This window comes from Ailuropoda melanoleuca, chromosome 16 (genome assembly GCF_002007445.2).
Source record: "Ailuropoda melanoleuca isolate Jingjing chromosome 16, ASM200744v2, whole genome shotgun sequence".
In the NCBI taxonomy this organism is placed as follows: domain Eukaryota; kingdom Metazoa; phylum Chordata; class Mammalia; order Carnivora; family Ursidae; genus Ailuropoda; species Ailuropoda melanoleuca.
In genome coordinates, this window is record NC_048233.1 from 10,266,855 (window position 1) to 10,281,722 (window position 14,868).

Below are 14,868 nucleotides of genomic sequence, written 5' to 3' on the forward strand. Positions count from 1 at the left end.
TGGGTGGCTCAGTCGGCTATCTGCCCATCTTCTGCTCAAGTCATGGTCTCAGGGTCCTTGGATCCTGCCCCTCATAGGGTCCCCTGCTCAGCAGGGATCCTGCTTCCTGCTTCTCCTGCTACCTCTGCCTCTCCCCCCTGCTCATGCTCTCTCTCTCTCACTCTTTCTCAAATGAATAAATAAAATCTTTTAAAAAAATGGAAATGCCTGTCCAGAAAAAAATTACTCTTGTTTGGTTTCCATACATGATGTGTATTGAATTTCTCAAAGACCTGTTTTAAAATGCAAATATCTTTGATATATATGAGCCAAGTGGTTAAGTCAGATTATATTTCTGATGTACAGCTAAATATATTGTAACAATAGAGATTTGGATGGGTGAAAGGAAGAAGACAGTTTTAGAACTTGTGTTTTCTTGGAAATCAGCTTTTATTTGATATTTAGAAACACAAAATACGAAGAGATCACGCAGCAAGAACTTAACGTGGTTAGGCTTTATTTTAAGGATCTTCAGGCGTATATTATTTATCACTCAGATCAGCCCTATGAGGGGCTACATATATGGTTATCATGTCACAGATGATGGAAATGAAGCATGACGTTTTTAAGTAAAAATGACTGAGATTGAGTGAATATTTATGTGCCAAGAAGTGCTTTTCAAATAATCTTCAAGTAACTCCATGAATAAGATACGATTTGCTCTATATTTTATAAAAGAAGAAATTGAGCCAGAGCAGTTACATAACTGAGTCACCAGGCTGACAGTGTGCATTCAGAATTTACATTGAAGTGACCTGGTTTCACTGTCGATGTCCTTACAGTTTATACCATACTGCTCTCCCTGCTGTAAATTCATCAAGGACCCTGTTGGACATCTGCATGATGATGTTCACCACTAAACAAATCTATTTGATAACAGTTTTTGGCTCAGAGGAAGCAAACACCTAGATGGGAAGTTAGGAAATTACTTTTTAAAAAAAAATTTTACAATGTTTATTTTTATAAAGATATCTATCTTATGAAATATAATGAGAAAAATATTCTTGTAGCTATTATGGTAGAGTAGGTTATTGTTCAGTGAACCTATATTTCCTTCAACTGACTAATTTGAAAACAGTGTGCTTTGAAGATAATCATTGAGAGGTTTGGCTATGTCATTTGTTTTCACAATATATGGTGAGTGGAAAAGTGACACTTTATGAGTTCAGACTGCACACATTAAGAAGCACATATCTGCTGGCCCCTTGGAGAGCTGCAAATCTCCTCTTAAATAGGTCATGTACCAGATAGCCCACTGTTCAAAGAATAAAATATATAAAAAAAGATCTGAACTGCATCTGTGGTTTATAGCCAAGCTCATACAACCCAAACCTCCATCAACTGAAACACAGCCAAACCGCAAATGGGTGAGTGAGAAACAAACCCGTAATTTTAAACACCATTGCAATCTTGGGTTGTTTGTAACACAATCTTAGCAATTAGTTACACCCACCATTTACATATTATATGAAATTAATTTTGAATATGCATCTATCTTCTCTGTGTTAACATGGGAAATGAATATAAAGAATATATCTATGTTCAAAGAGCTAAATGTATATGAAATATGAATTTATTTTGCAAGTAATAATCCTGTTTAATCTCTCTCTCTCTCTCTGGTAACTGAATTAGGGTCGAAAAAAAATCTCTCAATCATTATCAAATTACTAAAGTCTTTCCTGAATTCTGGTAATAACTAACTGATCGACACAAATACCTGTACATTTTAAATTCTTATTTTCGTTATTATTTAACATTTTATTTTTCACATCAAAATATATTTCTAAACCTGGTAATAAAGAGTGACAGAAGTGAGGACAGAGAGAATTTAACAAACAAGATCTCTCCCAAAATATCTGAAAACCAGGAAATCAATAGACAAGAAAAGAGTACCAGAAGAAACTGGTTATTGCTAAATGAAAAAACAAGCTCTACCAAAAAATGAACCTAATCGTTGATAGTGCTGCATTAAAACAGATTCTGAAGGTACACTTTGGTTCCATTCTCTGAGGAGTTGAGGCAGATCCTGACGGCTCTTATAGAGCAAACCCGTAGTTGTTGCATGGAAAGTCTGAGGGCCTGTTAACAATTCAGTACTCTCAGCTCCAAATCGATCGTTCACTCCCCGGTTCTCAGACAATAGAGCAGATCCTATCAACTTTTCTCCCTTGTCAGCTCACATGAGGTTGAGTTTTGTTGGTAAAACGCAATGGAGAGACACTGTAGCAGAAAGGGCTCTTCTTCCTGGTTTCATGGTGTTTTCAGGGTGTTTGGCCTCTATGGCTTGGTTGCCAGCCTCATGCACACAGGAAGTCCCATGTATTCAGCCTCCAGGAAGTTTCTGTGGCCAGTACCAGTCAAAGTTTCCCATCCTCCAGCCTCTACCTGCTTACACTCTGGTAGGGAATCCTTCCTGGCTGCCAGTCACAGCCTGAGATCCATCCTCACCAAGTTCAGCCTGTGGACTGTGGAGCTGCTCTGTCCCCACCAATTCCGTGAGCATGTCTGCCATGAAGCTGTGTAGCCATATTGTCTTCAATGACACCTGAGTCCCACCTTCAGAGAGTAGACCTGGCTTCCTAGTGATCCCTCCTTCGGGTACTCTCCTTTCATCCTAAGGTATTCTTATATTTTTCTTTCATCCCCTCTCAGAAGGCTTTCCCTTACAAATAGTTAATAATACTTTCATCAAACTTCCCCTAGTTTCTGTCTCCTTCCTCAACCCTGACTGATAACCTTGCCACCCTGAGTTGCTCAACCCTCATTTGCAGCCCCTTTAAGGGCTAGGACAAATTTGGAAATATGAGTGGATTTGTTCACCTTATTGAGGACTTGACATTAACAGTACTCAATATTATGATTTATATATAATTTATTTTAGTACACACAAAAGCTTAAGAAATGTATAATATGTTCCTAAGTATATATATTTTTACATTAATATAAATAAAGGTTGAAAAATAGTTCTGTACACCAAGAGTGAAACCTCAGGTACGCTTTGGACTTTGGGTGATTATGATGCGTCACTGCAGGGTCATCCTTGAAAGAAATGGACCATTCTAGTGAATGATGCTGATAACAGGAGAGGCCGTCACATGTGCAGACAGGGACAATCAAGCAAATTGCAGTAACTTCCTCTTAATTTTGTTGTGAACCTAAATTGCTCTCAAAAATAATATCTTTAAAAAATAACTGAGTAAATAATTGTATGGCTTGAAGAAAAGAGAAATATGCTCTTTACAGATGGTGAGATAGCATTATACCAAATTTAAGTAAGCTGAAGTGCCTGGTGCTTACAAATATGCGTTTTTCTTTCTAAGCAGGATGCAAGAGAAAATTTGTTTGTGTGAACATGTAAAAATGTACAATTGTTGTCCATTTCTGAAGTTACTGACAACCTGAAATATAGAAAATAATATCTAATTAATCTTGGTAATATATAATTTAATATTTTAGTATTTTAATGAAGAAGCAATTCATTTACTAATGATTATATATCTAAATACGAACATTTTATATCATTTTTCTATGGAAACACTTCAAACACTGTGTTTATATAGTTATATAGTTATTCACATAATACTTTTTCTTTCTGTGAGTAATTGTTTTGAAGCATAAAATATAGGAGTTCTGGAGAAACTTACCGCTTGGAAAAGAAAGTTAGGCCTTTGGGCAACACCCATGAATTATTGCTTCTCTGGGAGACTCTAATCCATGAAGAATGAATGACGAAGTTCAACATATACTATGAGAAAACAGATTTTATTAGAAGTCAAATAAAAGTTCTTAAGCTCATTTGAATCTTGTAGCAACAGATAAAGTTACTTCCTTCTTACATCATCATCATCATCATCATTATTGTAATTATTATAGAGAGAACAAGAGAGAGAGCAGTAAGGGGAGCAGAGGCAGAGGAGTTCAGTCTCATGATCTGAGATCATGACCTGAGCCAAAATCAAGGGTCGGATGCGTATCTAAGTGAGCCACACAGTTTCTCCATAGAATCTTTCAAATGATAATATAATGTGACACCCTGGACACATTATGAAAATATCTTAGTAAAACTAAATGCAGAGGACAATCTGACCAAGCTAACAATTTTAAGTTTCTGATAACTGACCAAGGGTTAATTGAAAAGGGTTAATAATAATTTATGAAATATTTATAATTGAAAAAAAAACCTCCTAGAAATTCAAGTAAGAAGCACATTTGTAATCTTCTTGCCGCTTCCATGCCTCCCCACTTGCCTGCCCTAGTTCAGTGATCAAGAGGAATTGTAGTATTTACAATTTGGGAAAGGCTGTGAAAATCACTGGTGCTATTGCCACAGGGGCAGCCCTGATTAACTGCGGGGAAAAGGATAAATAGCCCATTGGTTTTTCAGCTCAAAGTGGGGAACATGCTTGATAATGAATGAGGAAGACTCATACTTTCTCTAATTTGAGGTGGAGGCCTCCCATAAATATAAGGGGAAGATATTGAAAGTGAAAGTACAACAGAAGAGATGACATTAACTATCTAGACACTCCTTGCTGATGGAAAAAAAAAAATGTGCCCACATGTAGAGGAGAGCCCAATAAATCCAGTTTAAAGTGAAAGCTGAAGGAGAGTTGAGAACTGATACCAAAGTTATGAGCACTCCCCTCATACACACATGGCCATACATACACAAATTACATGGCAGAGTGTGGATGGAAGCCCTACTGATTTGCAGTATTTTAATATAGCCTTAAAAAAAATTAATGGTTGACATCTAAGCTACAAAATCACAAGGGCAATCCTTAGGAAGATAGGCTAGAAAATAAAAATAAATAATAAGAATTTGGGAAAACTGAGCAGACATATCAGCAGGCAATTCAGAGGAGAAGATTCTGTTGTAAAAATTATGCAAGTTCCAAAAATGAGAAAATCTAAGAAAAATGAAATACACTGCATGTTTTCTAAACTATATTTTCAAAATGCCCACCCAAAAAAATTAAAACATTCATATAAAGTGGAAACTGTCTACATAGTAAGGGAAAACAAGGTTAATAGAAACTTTTACTGGGAATAGATGTTACATTTATTAGAAAAAAAGTATTCTAAAGTAATATTTATGAATAAATATAAATTATAAAGACAACTATGATCAAATTATTAAATGAAAATATGGCACCAAATAACAACTAGGGAATATCAATAGAGAAATAAAACTATATGAATAGACCACAGAGAAATTCTTAGTTTATGAAAACATACCTGAAATGAATAATGCGCTAAGTGGACTCCAGAGAAAATTTGAGATGCAGTAGAAAAAAAATGATGAAATGGAGGTTGGAGTAACAGAATTTACTCATCCCACAGAATGAGAGAGAAAAAAGAGAGAAAAATTAACAGGGTTCAGAGACCTTTAATAGTATCAGGAAAACCAGCATAGGTCTAAATATAATCTGAGAAGACAAGAGAGATAGAAAAGGACAGAAAACAATCTTAAATCACAATGAATGAACAACTTCTTAAATATCATTAAAAAATATGTATGGACCCCAGTCTCAACAAACTAACAGAATGAGCACATAGAAATCCACATCTCAAAACATCATAGTGAAATGATTAAAGAACACTTGTAAACACAGACAAAGAAATAATCTAGAGGGAAAAGGGTGGATTATGAGGTGACTTAAGTCAATGTGAGAATCAGGAAATGGGTGATACATCTTCCACATCCAGCAGCCTTAGACCATTTTATGTACCACAGAATTCGTATCTGCCCTGCACACTGTTTCAGACTCGAGGGGGTGTAACATCAACAAGATGAAGGAATAGGAAGCCCCAGGCCCTAAATCCCCCATGGAACAATACCTTCAAAAGGCATCCAGACAAAAACCTGTGTATATTCGGTCTAATCATTTTTGATGAGGGTGCCAGGACCGTTCAAGAGGGAAAGGGCAGTTTCTTTCACAAATGGTGGTAGGAAGCTGACTATCCACATGCAAAAGATTGAAGTTGGATGCCTACATTTATATCATGTACTAAAGTCAACTCTAAAGGGACTAAAGACTTAAACATAAGGTGTAAGACTATAAAATTCCTTGAAGAAAATGTGGGGGGAAAGTAAATAAAACTGTATTTGGCAATGATTCTTGGATATGACACTGCAAGCACAGACCACAAGGAAAACTCCATTGTAGACAAATGGGCTACATAAAACTAAAACATTTTTGTGCGTCAAAGGGACAGATCAACAGAATGAAAAGATAGAGTGGGAAAAAAAATGCTTAAAAATTACATATCAAAACAGAGATTCGTGTCCAAAATATATAAGGAATTCTCTGTCACTAATAACAAACAAAAACCAAATAATCCAATTAAAAATAGGCAAGGTAATTGAATAGACATTGGAAAATATACAAGTGATCAAAAAGTATATGAAAAGATGCTCAATATCACTAATTATCAAAGAAATGATAATCAAAACCATCATGAGATATCACCTCATATTCCTTAGGATGGATATTGTAAAAAAAAAAAAAAAAAGTGCCCATGAGGAAGTAGACACAGTTGTACACTCTTTTTTTTTTTTTTTTTAAGATTTTGTTTATTTATTCGACAGAGATAGAGACAGCCAGTGAGAGAGGGAACAAGCAGGGGGAGTGGGAGAGGAAGAAGCAGGCTCATAGTGGAGGAGCCTGATGGGGGGCTCGATCCCATAACGCCAGGATCACGCCCTGAGCCGAAGACAGACGCTCAACCGCTGTGCCACCCAGGTGCCCCACTGCTGCACACTCTTGTTGGTAATGTTAATTGGTCAGCCATTATGAAAAATATTTTACAGCTTCTTCAAAAAATTAAAAATAAAATTACTATATGAATCCACAATCCTGCATATAGGAAAATATTTAAGAGAATTGAAAGCAAGATCTTAAAGAGGTATCTGTGCACCCATGCTCACTGCAGCATTATTCACAGGAGCCAAGTGGCAGAAGCAGCCCACATGTCCATTAATGGATGAATGGATCAGAAAACATGGTATACACATAAAAATGTAATATCATTCAGCCTTGAATCCTGTCACATGTTATAACATGGATGAAACCCCAGGAGATTATGCTAAGTGAAAACAGAACAGTCACACATAAAAGAGTGTATTATTACATTATACGAAGTATCTAAGTAGTCAAACTAAAAGAAAGTAAAATAATGATTGATAAGGGTTGAGGGGAAAGTGGAGGAGGGGAATTATGTTCAATAAGTATGAAGTTTCAGTTTTAAAAAGTAAAAGTTCTAGAGATCTGTTGGACAACAATATGAATACAGTTAACACTCCTAAACAGTATGATTAAAGTTGATTAAGATGCATGCTGTAAAATGTTAAAATATATGTTAAATGTAATGGATAAGACATGAGATGTTGTGTGATTCCAACTATACAACATCCCAGAAAAAATAAAACTATTGTAACAATAAAAAGATCAGTAGTTGCCAGGGTTTCGCAGGAAGGGAAGAATTAATAGGTGAGGCACAGAGGACTTTTAGGCCAGCGAAACTATTCTATATAAATATGTCTTTATATATATCTCCAAATTCATGAAATGTACAAAATCAAGAGTAAATTTTAATTAAACTATGGTCTTTCGGTGATAAAGATGGGTTAATGTACATTCATCAGTTGTAGCAAATGCATCCCTCTGGTTGGGGTTATTGGTAATGGGAGAGGCTATGCGCGTGTAGACAGTAAGGGTGTATAGCAAACCTCTGCACCTTGTTTCAGTTTTGCTGTGAATCTAAAACTGCTCTCAGAAGAAAAGTTGAATTTGGTAAATTTTCTATTATTTTTAGCATGATTAAAACATAAGATAGGGGGCGCCTGGGTGGCACAGCGGTTAAGCGTCTGCCTTCAGCCCAGGGCGTGATCCCGGCGTTACGGGATCGAGCCCCACGTCAGGCTCCTCAGCTGTGAGCCTGCTTCTTCCTCTCCCACTCCCCCTGCTTGTGTTCCCTCTCTCGCTGGCTGTCTCTATCTCTGTCTAATAAATAAATAAAAAATCTTTAAAAAAAAAAAGTAAGATAAAAAGCAAACAAACAAAAAGAGGTGATCTTGAAAGCAGAGAGAAACTACTCATTACGCTTAATTACAACCAATAATATGATTAATAGAGGAGTTCTCACCAGAAACTATGAAGAATAAAAGACAGGGAAGGTCAAAACCAAAGAGCTCAAAGTATTGAAAAAAAAAGCAAAAAACAAAAACACAAACCAAAAAACCTCAAAAGAAGGCAAAACAAAACAAAGAAACTTGTCAAACGAGAATTCTAAATTTGGCAGAACAGTCTTTCAAAAAAAAGAAAAGGTGCATAAGGACCTAACAACACACACAAAATCTAACTGAATATCTTCTTAGCAGAACTGTTCTTCAAAAATGTTTTTCAAGATAAAAGTACGTAACACTAGATGGTAACATAGATCCACAAGAAGGAATAAAGGTCAATAGAAATGGTAAATATGTGAGTAAATTTAAGAGTGTGTGTGTGTGTGTTTCTCTATTTCTTTAAAAGGTAAGATTATTTAAAGCCATCATTATACCATTGTATGGTTGGTCTATACCATATAGAGATACAACTTTGTGCTGGTAATTGGGCACATTGGAGGGGGATGAAAACATTATTATTATTAATTATTATTATTATTTTTGCATTTATTGATTTTTGTGGTGCAAAGTCACTATGAGTGGTTTATTTCAAGTCACCAATGTGAAATCATGAACACAGTGTTGAAAAAGCTATGCATAATTGGTGTTCAGAAACCAGCGCTAGCTGGCTTTAGCACATTTTTAGAAGTATAGGTTTCCCTCACTATCTGAATGTGGAGTATTGCTATGAAAATATTTGTAGTCTAAAATGGTATAAATTGAATAAGTTATTGCCATTAATTTATATGAAAACTTTTTGAGCATTCCCAGGCTGCCACCTAGGCCAGAGTTGAAGCTTTGACAACTATATCCCATACTGCTACACCTTGCTTCTGGGCCCAAACAACACTGAAACCCCAAATCCCAGAATCTGTGTCACTGATGCATTTCCTTCACCAGCCAGAGTCACAGCGACCCCAAGTACAGTGTCTCTGGAATATCGACACATGCCTCCACCCTAGACATCCATGCCACAGTGACAAGTGAAACTGTGCCCCAGGACATGACACTGTGTTCGTTCCATTTGCACTTCCTCCCAGGACTGACTATAGCTCCAATGCTGCTTTGAGGGCTTTGAGTGTCATAATGCCAGAAGCATTTCCTAGAAGGATGACCTCGTTAAACCTTCCTTTCATCACAGGCCAGTAGAGAGAGTGGAATGTGATATAATCCCAATAGTTAACTTTTCCTTTGTTTACCTTGCCTCGGAAGACATAACTAGAACAACGATGCTATGGGTAATGTCAGAAAATTCCTGCCTGTTTTCTCTTCTAGGATTTTTATGGTTTCAGGTCTCACATTATGACCTTAATCCATTTTGAGTTTCTTTTTCTGCACGGAGTAAGAAAGCAGTCCAGTTTTATTCATTTGCATGTAGAAGTTCAGTTTAACCAGCATTCTTTGTTTAAGAGACTATCTTTTTCCCATTGCACCTTCTTTCCTCCTTTGTCCAAAATTAATTGAGTATGAACTTAAGGATTTATTTCTGGGTTTTTTTATTCTGCCCCATTGAGCTATGTGTCTACTATTGTGCCAGTACCATACTGTTTTGATTACTACAGCTTTGTAGCATATCTTGAAATCTGGGATTGTGATACCTCCAGTTTTGTTCTTCTTTTCAGGATTGCTTTGGCTATTGAATGTCTTTTGTGGTTCCATACAAATTTTAGGATTATTTGTTCAAGTTCTGTAAAAAAAAAACCTTGTTGCTATTTTGATATGGATTACATTAAATCTGTGGATTGCTTTGGATAGTTTGGACATTTTAACAATGTTTGTTCTTCCAGTCCTTGAGCATGGAATGTCTTTCCATTGTTTGTGTCTTCTTTAATTTCTTTCATCAGTGTTTTATGGTTTTCAGAGTACACATCTTTCATCCCCTTGGTTAAGTTTATTCCTAGGTATTTTATACTACTTAATTATTGGTGTATTTGGAAAGACACCAGATTTCTGTACATTGATTTTATCTTGCAATATTGCTGAATTCATTACAATTCTAGTAGTTTCACTGTGAAGTCTTTAGGGTTTTCTATATAGGGTATCATGTCATCTGCAAACAGTGAAAGTTTTACTTCTTCCCTACCAATTTGGATGCTTCTTCTTCTTTTTTTTTAAAATTAATTAATTTATATACTTTTATTATTAAGTTCAATTAGCCCATATAAGATGCCTTTTATTTCTTTTTGTTATCTGATTGCTGTGACTGGGATTTCCAGTACTATATTGAATAAAAGTGGTGACAGTGGACATCCTTGTCTTTTTCCTGATCTTAGGGGAAAAGCTCTCAGTTTTTCACCACTGAAGATGATTCCAGGTGTGGATTTTTCATGTACGGCCTTTATTTTGTTGAGGTATGTTCCCTCTAAACCTATTTTGTTGAGAATTTTGAACAAAAATGGATTTTGTACTTTGTCAAATGGTTTTTCTGCACATATTGAAATGATCATATTGGTTTTAACCTTTCTCCTGTTTATGTAATGTATCACATTGATTAATTTGCAAATGAAACAACCTTGCACCCCAGGAATAAATCCCACTTGATTGGTGTGAATATATATTTTTTAGTATATTGTTGGATCCAGTTTGCTAATATTTTACTGAGGATTTTTGCATCTATGTTCATCAGAGATAATGGCCTATAGTTCTCTTTTTTCCTAGTGTTTTTATCTGGTTTTGATATCAGCATAATGCAGACTTCATGGGTTGAATCAGGAAGCATCATTCTGCTTCCATTTTTCGCAACAGTTTGAGAAAAAGTAAGTATTAACTCCTCTTTAGATGCTTTGTAGAATTACCTATGAAGCCATCTTGTCCTCGACATTAGTTTGTTGGCAGTTTTTTGTTTACCTGTTCAATTTCATTACTTTTAATCAATCTGTTCAAGTTTTCTATTTTTTCCTGATTCAATTTTGTGAGTTTATATGTTTCTAGGAATTTATCCATTTCTTTTAGTTTTCTATATCATTTATTTCTTTAAAAAATATATTTTATTTATTTAGAGACAGAGAGAGTGTGAGCGGGGGAGGGGCAGAGAGAGAGGGAGAGCGAATCCCAAACAGACTCTGTGCTGAGTGCCTACAGCCCAATACGGTGCTTGATCCTACAACCCTGAGATCATGACCCAAGCCAAAATCAAGAGTTGAATGCCCAACCAACTAAGCCACCAAGGTGTCCCTATATCATTTATTTCTGCTCTAATCTTTATTATTTCCTTCCTTCTGCTGGTTTTGTGTTTAGTCTGTTCTCCTTTGTCTAGCTCCTTTAGGTGTAAAGCTTGGTTGTTTATTTGAGATTTTTCTTGCTTCTTGAAGTAAGCCTGTATTATTACAAACTTCCATCTTAAAGACCTTTCGCTGCATCCCAAAGATTTTACAGTGTTGTGTTTTCAATTTCGTTTGTCTCTATGTATTTTTTTAATTTCTTCTTTGATTTCTTAGTTGACCCATTCATTATTTAGTATCACAAAATTAAACTTTCATGTGTTTGTTTTCTTTTCAGATTTTTCTTGTGGTTGATTTCTAGTTTCAGAGCATTGTGATCAGAAAAGATGGCTGGTATGACTTCAATCTTTTTTCAATTTGTTGAGACTTGTTTTGTAGCCTATTCTGGATAATGTTCCATGTGCACTTGAATGTGTATTCTGCTTTAATAGGGTGGAATGTTCTGAATATATCTATTAAATCCATCTATTCCAGTGTGTCATTCAAAGCCACTGTTTCCTGTCTAACTCTGTGTCTGTTTCTATGTGTTAGGAAAGTCAGCTACATCTCCTGCTCTTGAAAATAGCAGCTTTATGAAGAAGCGTTCCTGTAGTGCCCTGCTACACAACGTCCCTTGCTCAGTGGATCCAGGCATTTCAAGGGTGTCTCTTGTGTGTGTTGTATGAACCTTGCTGTTGTGGCTGATCTACTTTTACCTTGAGTCCAGTCATCTGCAGTGGTCATTGTCTGTTGGGGAATGGGTTTGGTCCCATTTGGGGCCTCCTTGGGCTTGAGTTGAGTCAGACCAGACATTTCCAGAGATGCAATATCATAGAATAGCAAGGCATTCTCCCTATCTCCCATAGAAGCTTTCATTGGTGGTTAAGACCTGCAGTCAGACTGCATATCGACCCCCAACCCTCTGCTGGGACCACAACTGGACTCCTGTGTGTGGTTATCTTCTCCTCTCCCCCAGGGCAGAAATCCTTTAGACTGGTATTGGCCCCTGTTGGGGCTTCTTGCATACTGCCAGGCTTGTAGCACAGCTTTGCATGGATTCTGGACAAGGGTATGTGGGAGGTAGCAGGTTCCCAGGAGAACATAGGGCAGGGCACACAGTATTAACAAGCTTTATTCAGGCGGGAAAAGACCTGAAATGGGGCCTGGTTGGAGGAGCCATGACTACAGGGAACACAGGGATGATGCATGGTGTTAGCAAGTTAGGTGGAGAGCATTGTTGTAGCACTGGTTTGGGCACCTGTCCTTGTCTCTAAGCCGGGGAGCAGGGGAAGGAAATGCTACTGGCCAGCTCCTTTGTTCCTTTGAAGATCCCTGCCCTCCTGTATATGCTCTGAAATTAGTAATAAATCTTCTTCTTGTATACCCCAGGTGTTTTTTAAGCTGATGCTTCTATGGTGTATTTCAGTCATGTTATTTGTTGTGCTGTCTCTAAGGGTGGAGGCTGAATTTTCTATAGCCCCCCCAGGCTCTCCTAGAGATGAGACTATTCATTTTTAGAGTTCCAGGTCTTAATCCCCATTGATATTAAGAACTCACAAAATAAGACTCCTCTGGTTTTCAAAGTCAATGTTATGGGATTCTTTTCCCCTGAGTGGGTTCCCCATACGTGGGGTGCTTTGTGTGAGGGTTTCTTTCTCCTCTCTCCACACTTATGGCAGCCATTCTTCAAATGAACAGTCCTGCAGGTCTGCTTAGCTCCAGACTGCATCTCTGGACTTCCTACCTTCTTGGACATAGCCTCTTCTCTAGACTCAGCTGTGGACAGTCTGTTATGCCAGTCTTTGGGTCATTTTCTAGGTTATTTACATTGATGTGGGTGTTATCTAGTTGTATCCGTGAGATGAGGTGAGCTTAGGATCTTCTAACTCTGCCACTTCCCCAGAAGTTGGGATGATATTTTCAAAGTGATCAAAGGAAAAAAAAAATAACTATCAACCGAGAATGCCTTGTTCAACAAAGCTATAATACAGAAATAAAGGAGTGATAAAGACTTTCTCACCATCTCAGGGGATAGTGGATCAAAGTTTCAACTCTGGCTTTGGGTGGCATCACAGGATTGCAGCAGCATGACTCCACTGGTGTCTGTTAAAGCCGTGCATCATAAGGAATTTATAAGCACTAGATCTAACCTACAGAAATGTGAAAAGGAATTCTTCAAGCCAAAACAACAACAAAACACACACACACACAAATTAATAACCTAAAAATATATGAAAGTATAAAATCATATTTCCTTTTGGAAATATGGTACAGGCAAAAGGAAAAAGATCATTGACAATGGTTTAGACAATGATGTTTAGGATAAGTCACCAAAAGCACAGGCATCAAAAAATAAAATAAAATAAAAATGTGAGACTACATTAAATAAAGAGCTTTTGCACAGTAGAAGAAACAGTCAAAAAAATGAAAGACAACGTATAGAATGGGACAATATAATTGCAAACCATTTATCTGATAACGGGCTAATTTCCAAAATATATAAAGGACTCATACAACACTATAACAAAAAGAAGATAATCCAATTTTAAACCTGGGCAAAGGACCTGAGTAGACATTTTTCTGAAGACATAAAAATAGCCAAGAGGTATATAAAAAGGTGCTCAACCACACTATTCATCAGGGAAATGCAAATCAACAAGTATAAAGCAATGAGTTGATCACCTCACATCTATTAAAACGTCTCTTATCAAAAAGATAACTAATATTGTTAGGACATGAAGAAAAGGAAGACTTTTGGTGGGAATGTAAATTGGTGCAACCACAACGGAAATCATAATTTTCAAAAATTAAAAATAAAACTATCATATAATCCAGTAATCTCACTCTTGAGTGTATATTAAAAGGAACTTAATTCAGTACCTAAAATAAATATCTGCACAACCATGTTCATTGCATTACTTACAATAACCAAGAAATGAAAGCAGCCTAAGGTCTGCCAACAGATAAAGGGTTAAGAAGGTATGATATATATATCACATATATATGAATGTTACTCAGCCATGAGGGAAAAGGAAATCTTGCCATTTGTGACAAATGGATGGACCTTGAAGGCATTATATTAAGTGACATAAGTAGGAGAAACACAAATACTGTGTGATCTTACTTTCACATGGAATCTAAAAAATTGAACTCGTGAAAACATAGTCAAATGTTGTTTGCCTGGGCCTAAGAGGTGGGGAAACTGGGGACGTGCTGTTTAAGTGTACAAAGTTACAACTAGAAGATAAGTTCTGCTGACCTATGTACAACTTAGTAATTATAGTCAGCATTACTGTATTATTAACCTCAAAGCTGCAAAGAGGCTAAATCTTAACTGTTTTCAACACAAAACATAAATGATAAACATGTGACATGACAAAGGTGTTAGTTAATATTACCATAGTAATTATAATGCAATATATTTATGCAACGTTATATGTAAATTACACATCAATAAAAGCA

At 36.5% G+C, this 14,868-nt stretch overlaps 1 protein-coding gene and 1 long non-coding RNA gene across 4 annotated transcripts in view; one reads left to right on the forward strand and one right to left on the reverse strand.

Annotated features, from left to right (window-relative positions):
- Window positions 1–399: 399 nt before the first annotated feature.
- LOC100478771 (NKG2-A/NKG2-B type II integral membrane protein-like) overlaps window positions 400–14,868 on the reverse strand; it is a 29,317-nt gene continuing 14,848 nt past the window's right edge. Inside the window, exons 5-7 of one of the 3 annotated variants that reach the window (XR_004621349.1) lie at window positions 13,427–13,556; window positions 3,684–3,784; window positions 3,407–3,437 (exon numbers count right to left, since the gene is read on the reverse strand). Coding sequence is in view for 2 of the 3 variants with exons in the window: in XM_034645622.1 (XP_034501513.1) it covers window positions 3,308–3,437; window positions 3,684–3,784 (231 nt within the window). In the remaining variant the exon portion in view is untranslated. Of the gene's footprint in view, window positions 3,438–3,683; window positions 3,785–11,894; window positions 13,557–14,868 lie in introns of those variants that run through there. The other 2 variants (XM_034645622.1, XM_034645623.1) reach the window with 2 other exon arrangements.
- Window positions 10,478–11,764, forward strand: LOC117796705. The gene is made up of 3 exons (XR_004621350.1): window positions 10,478–10,557; window positions 10,865–10,962; window positions 11,705–11,764. It is a non-coding gene; the product is annotated as an uncharacterized LOC117796705 (long non-coding RNA).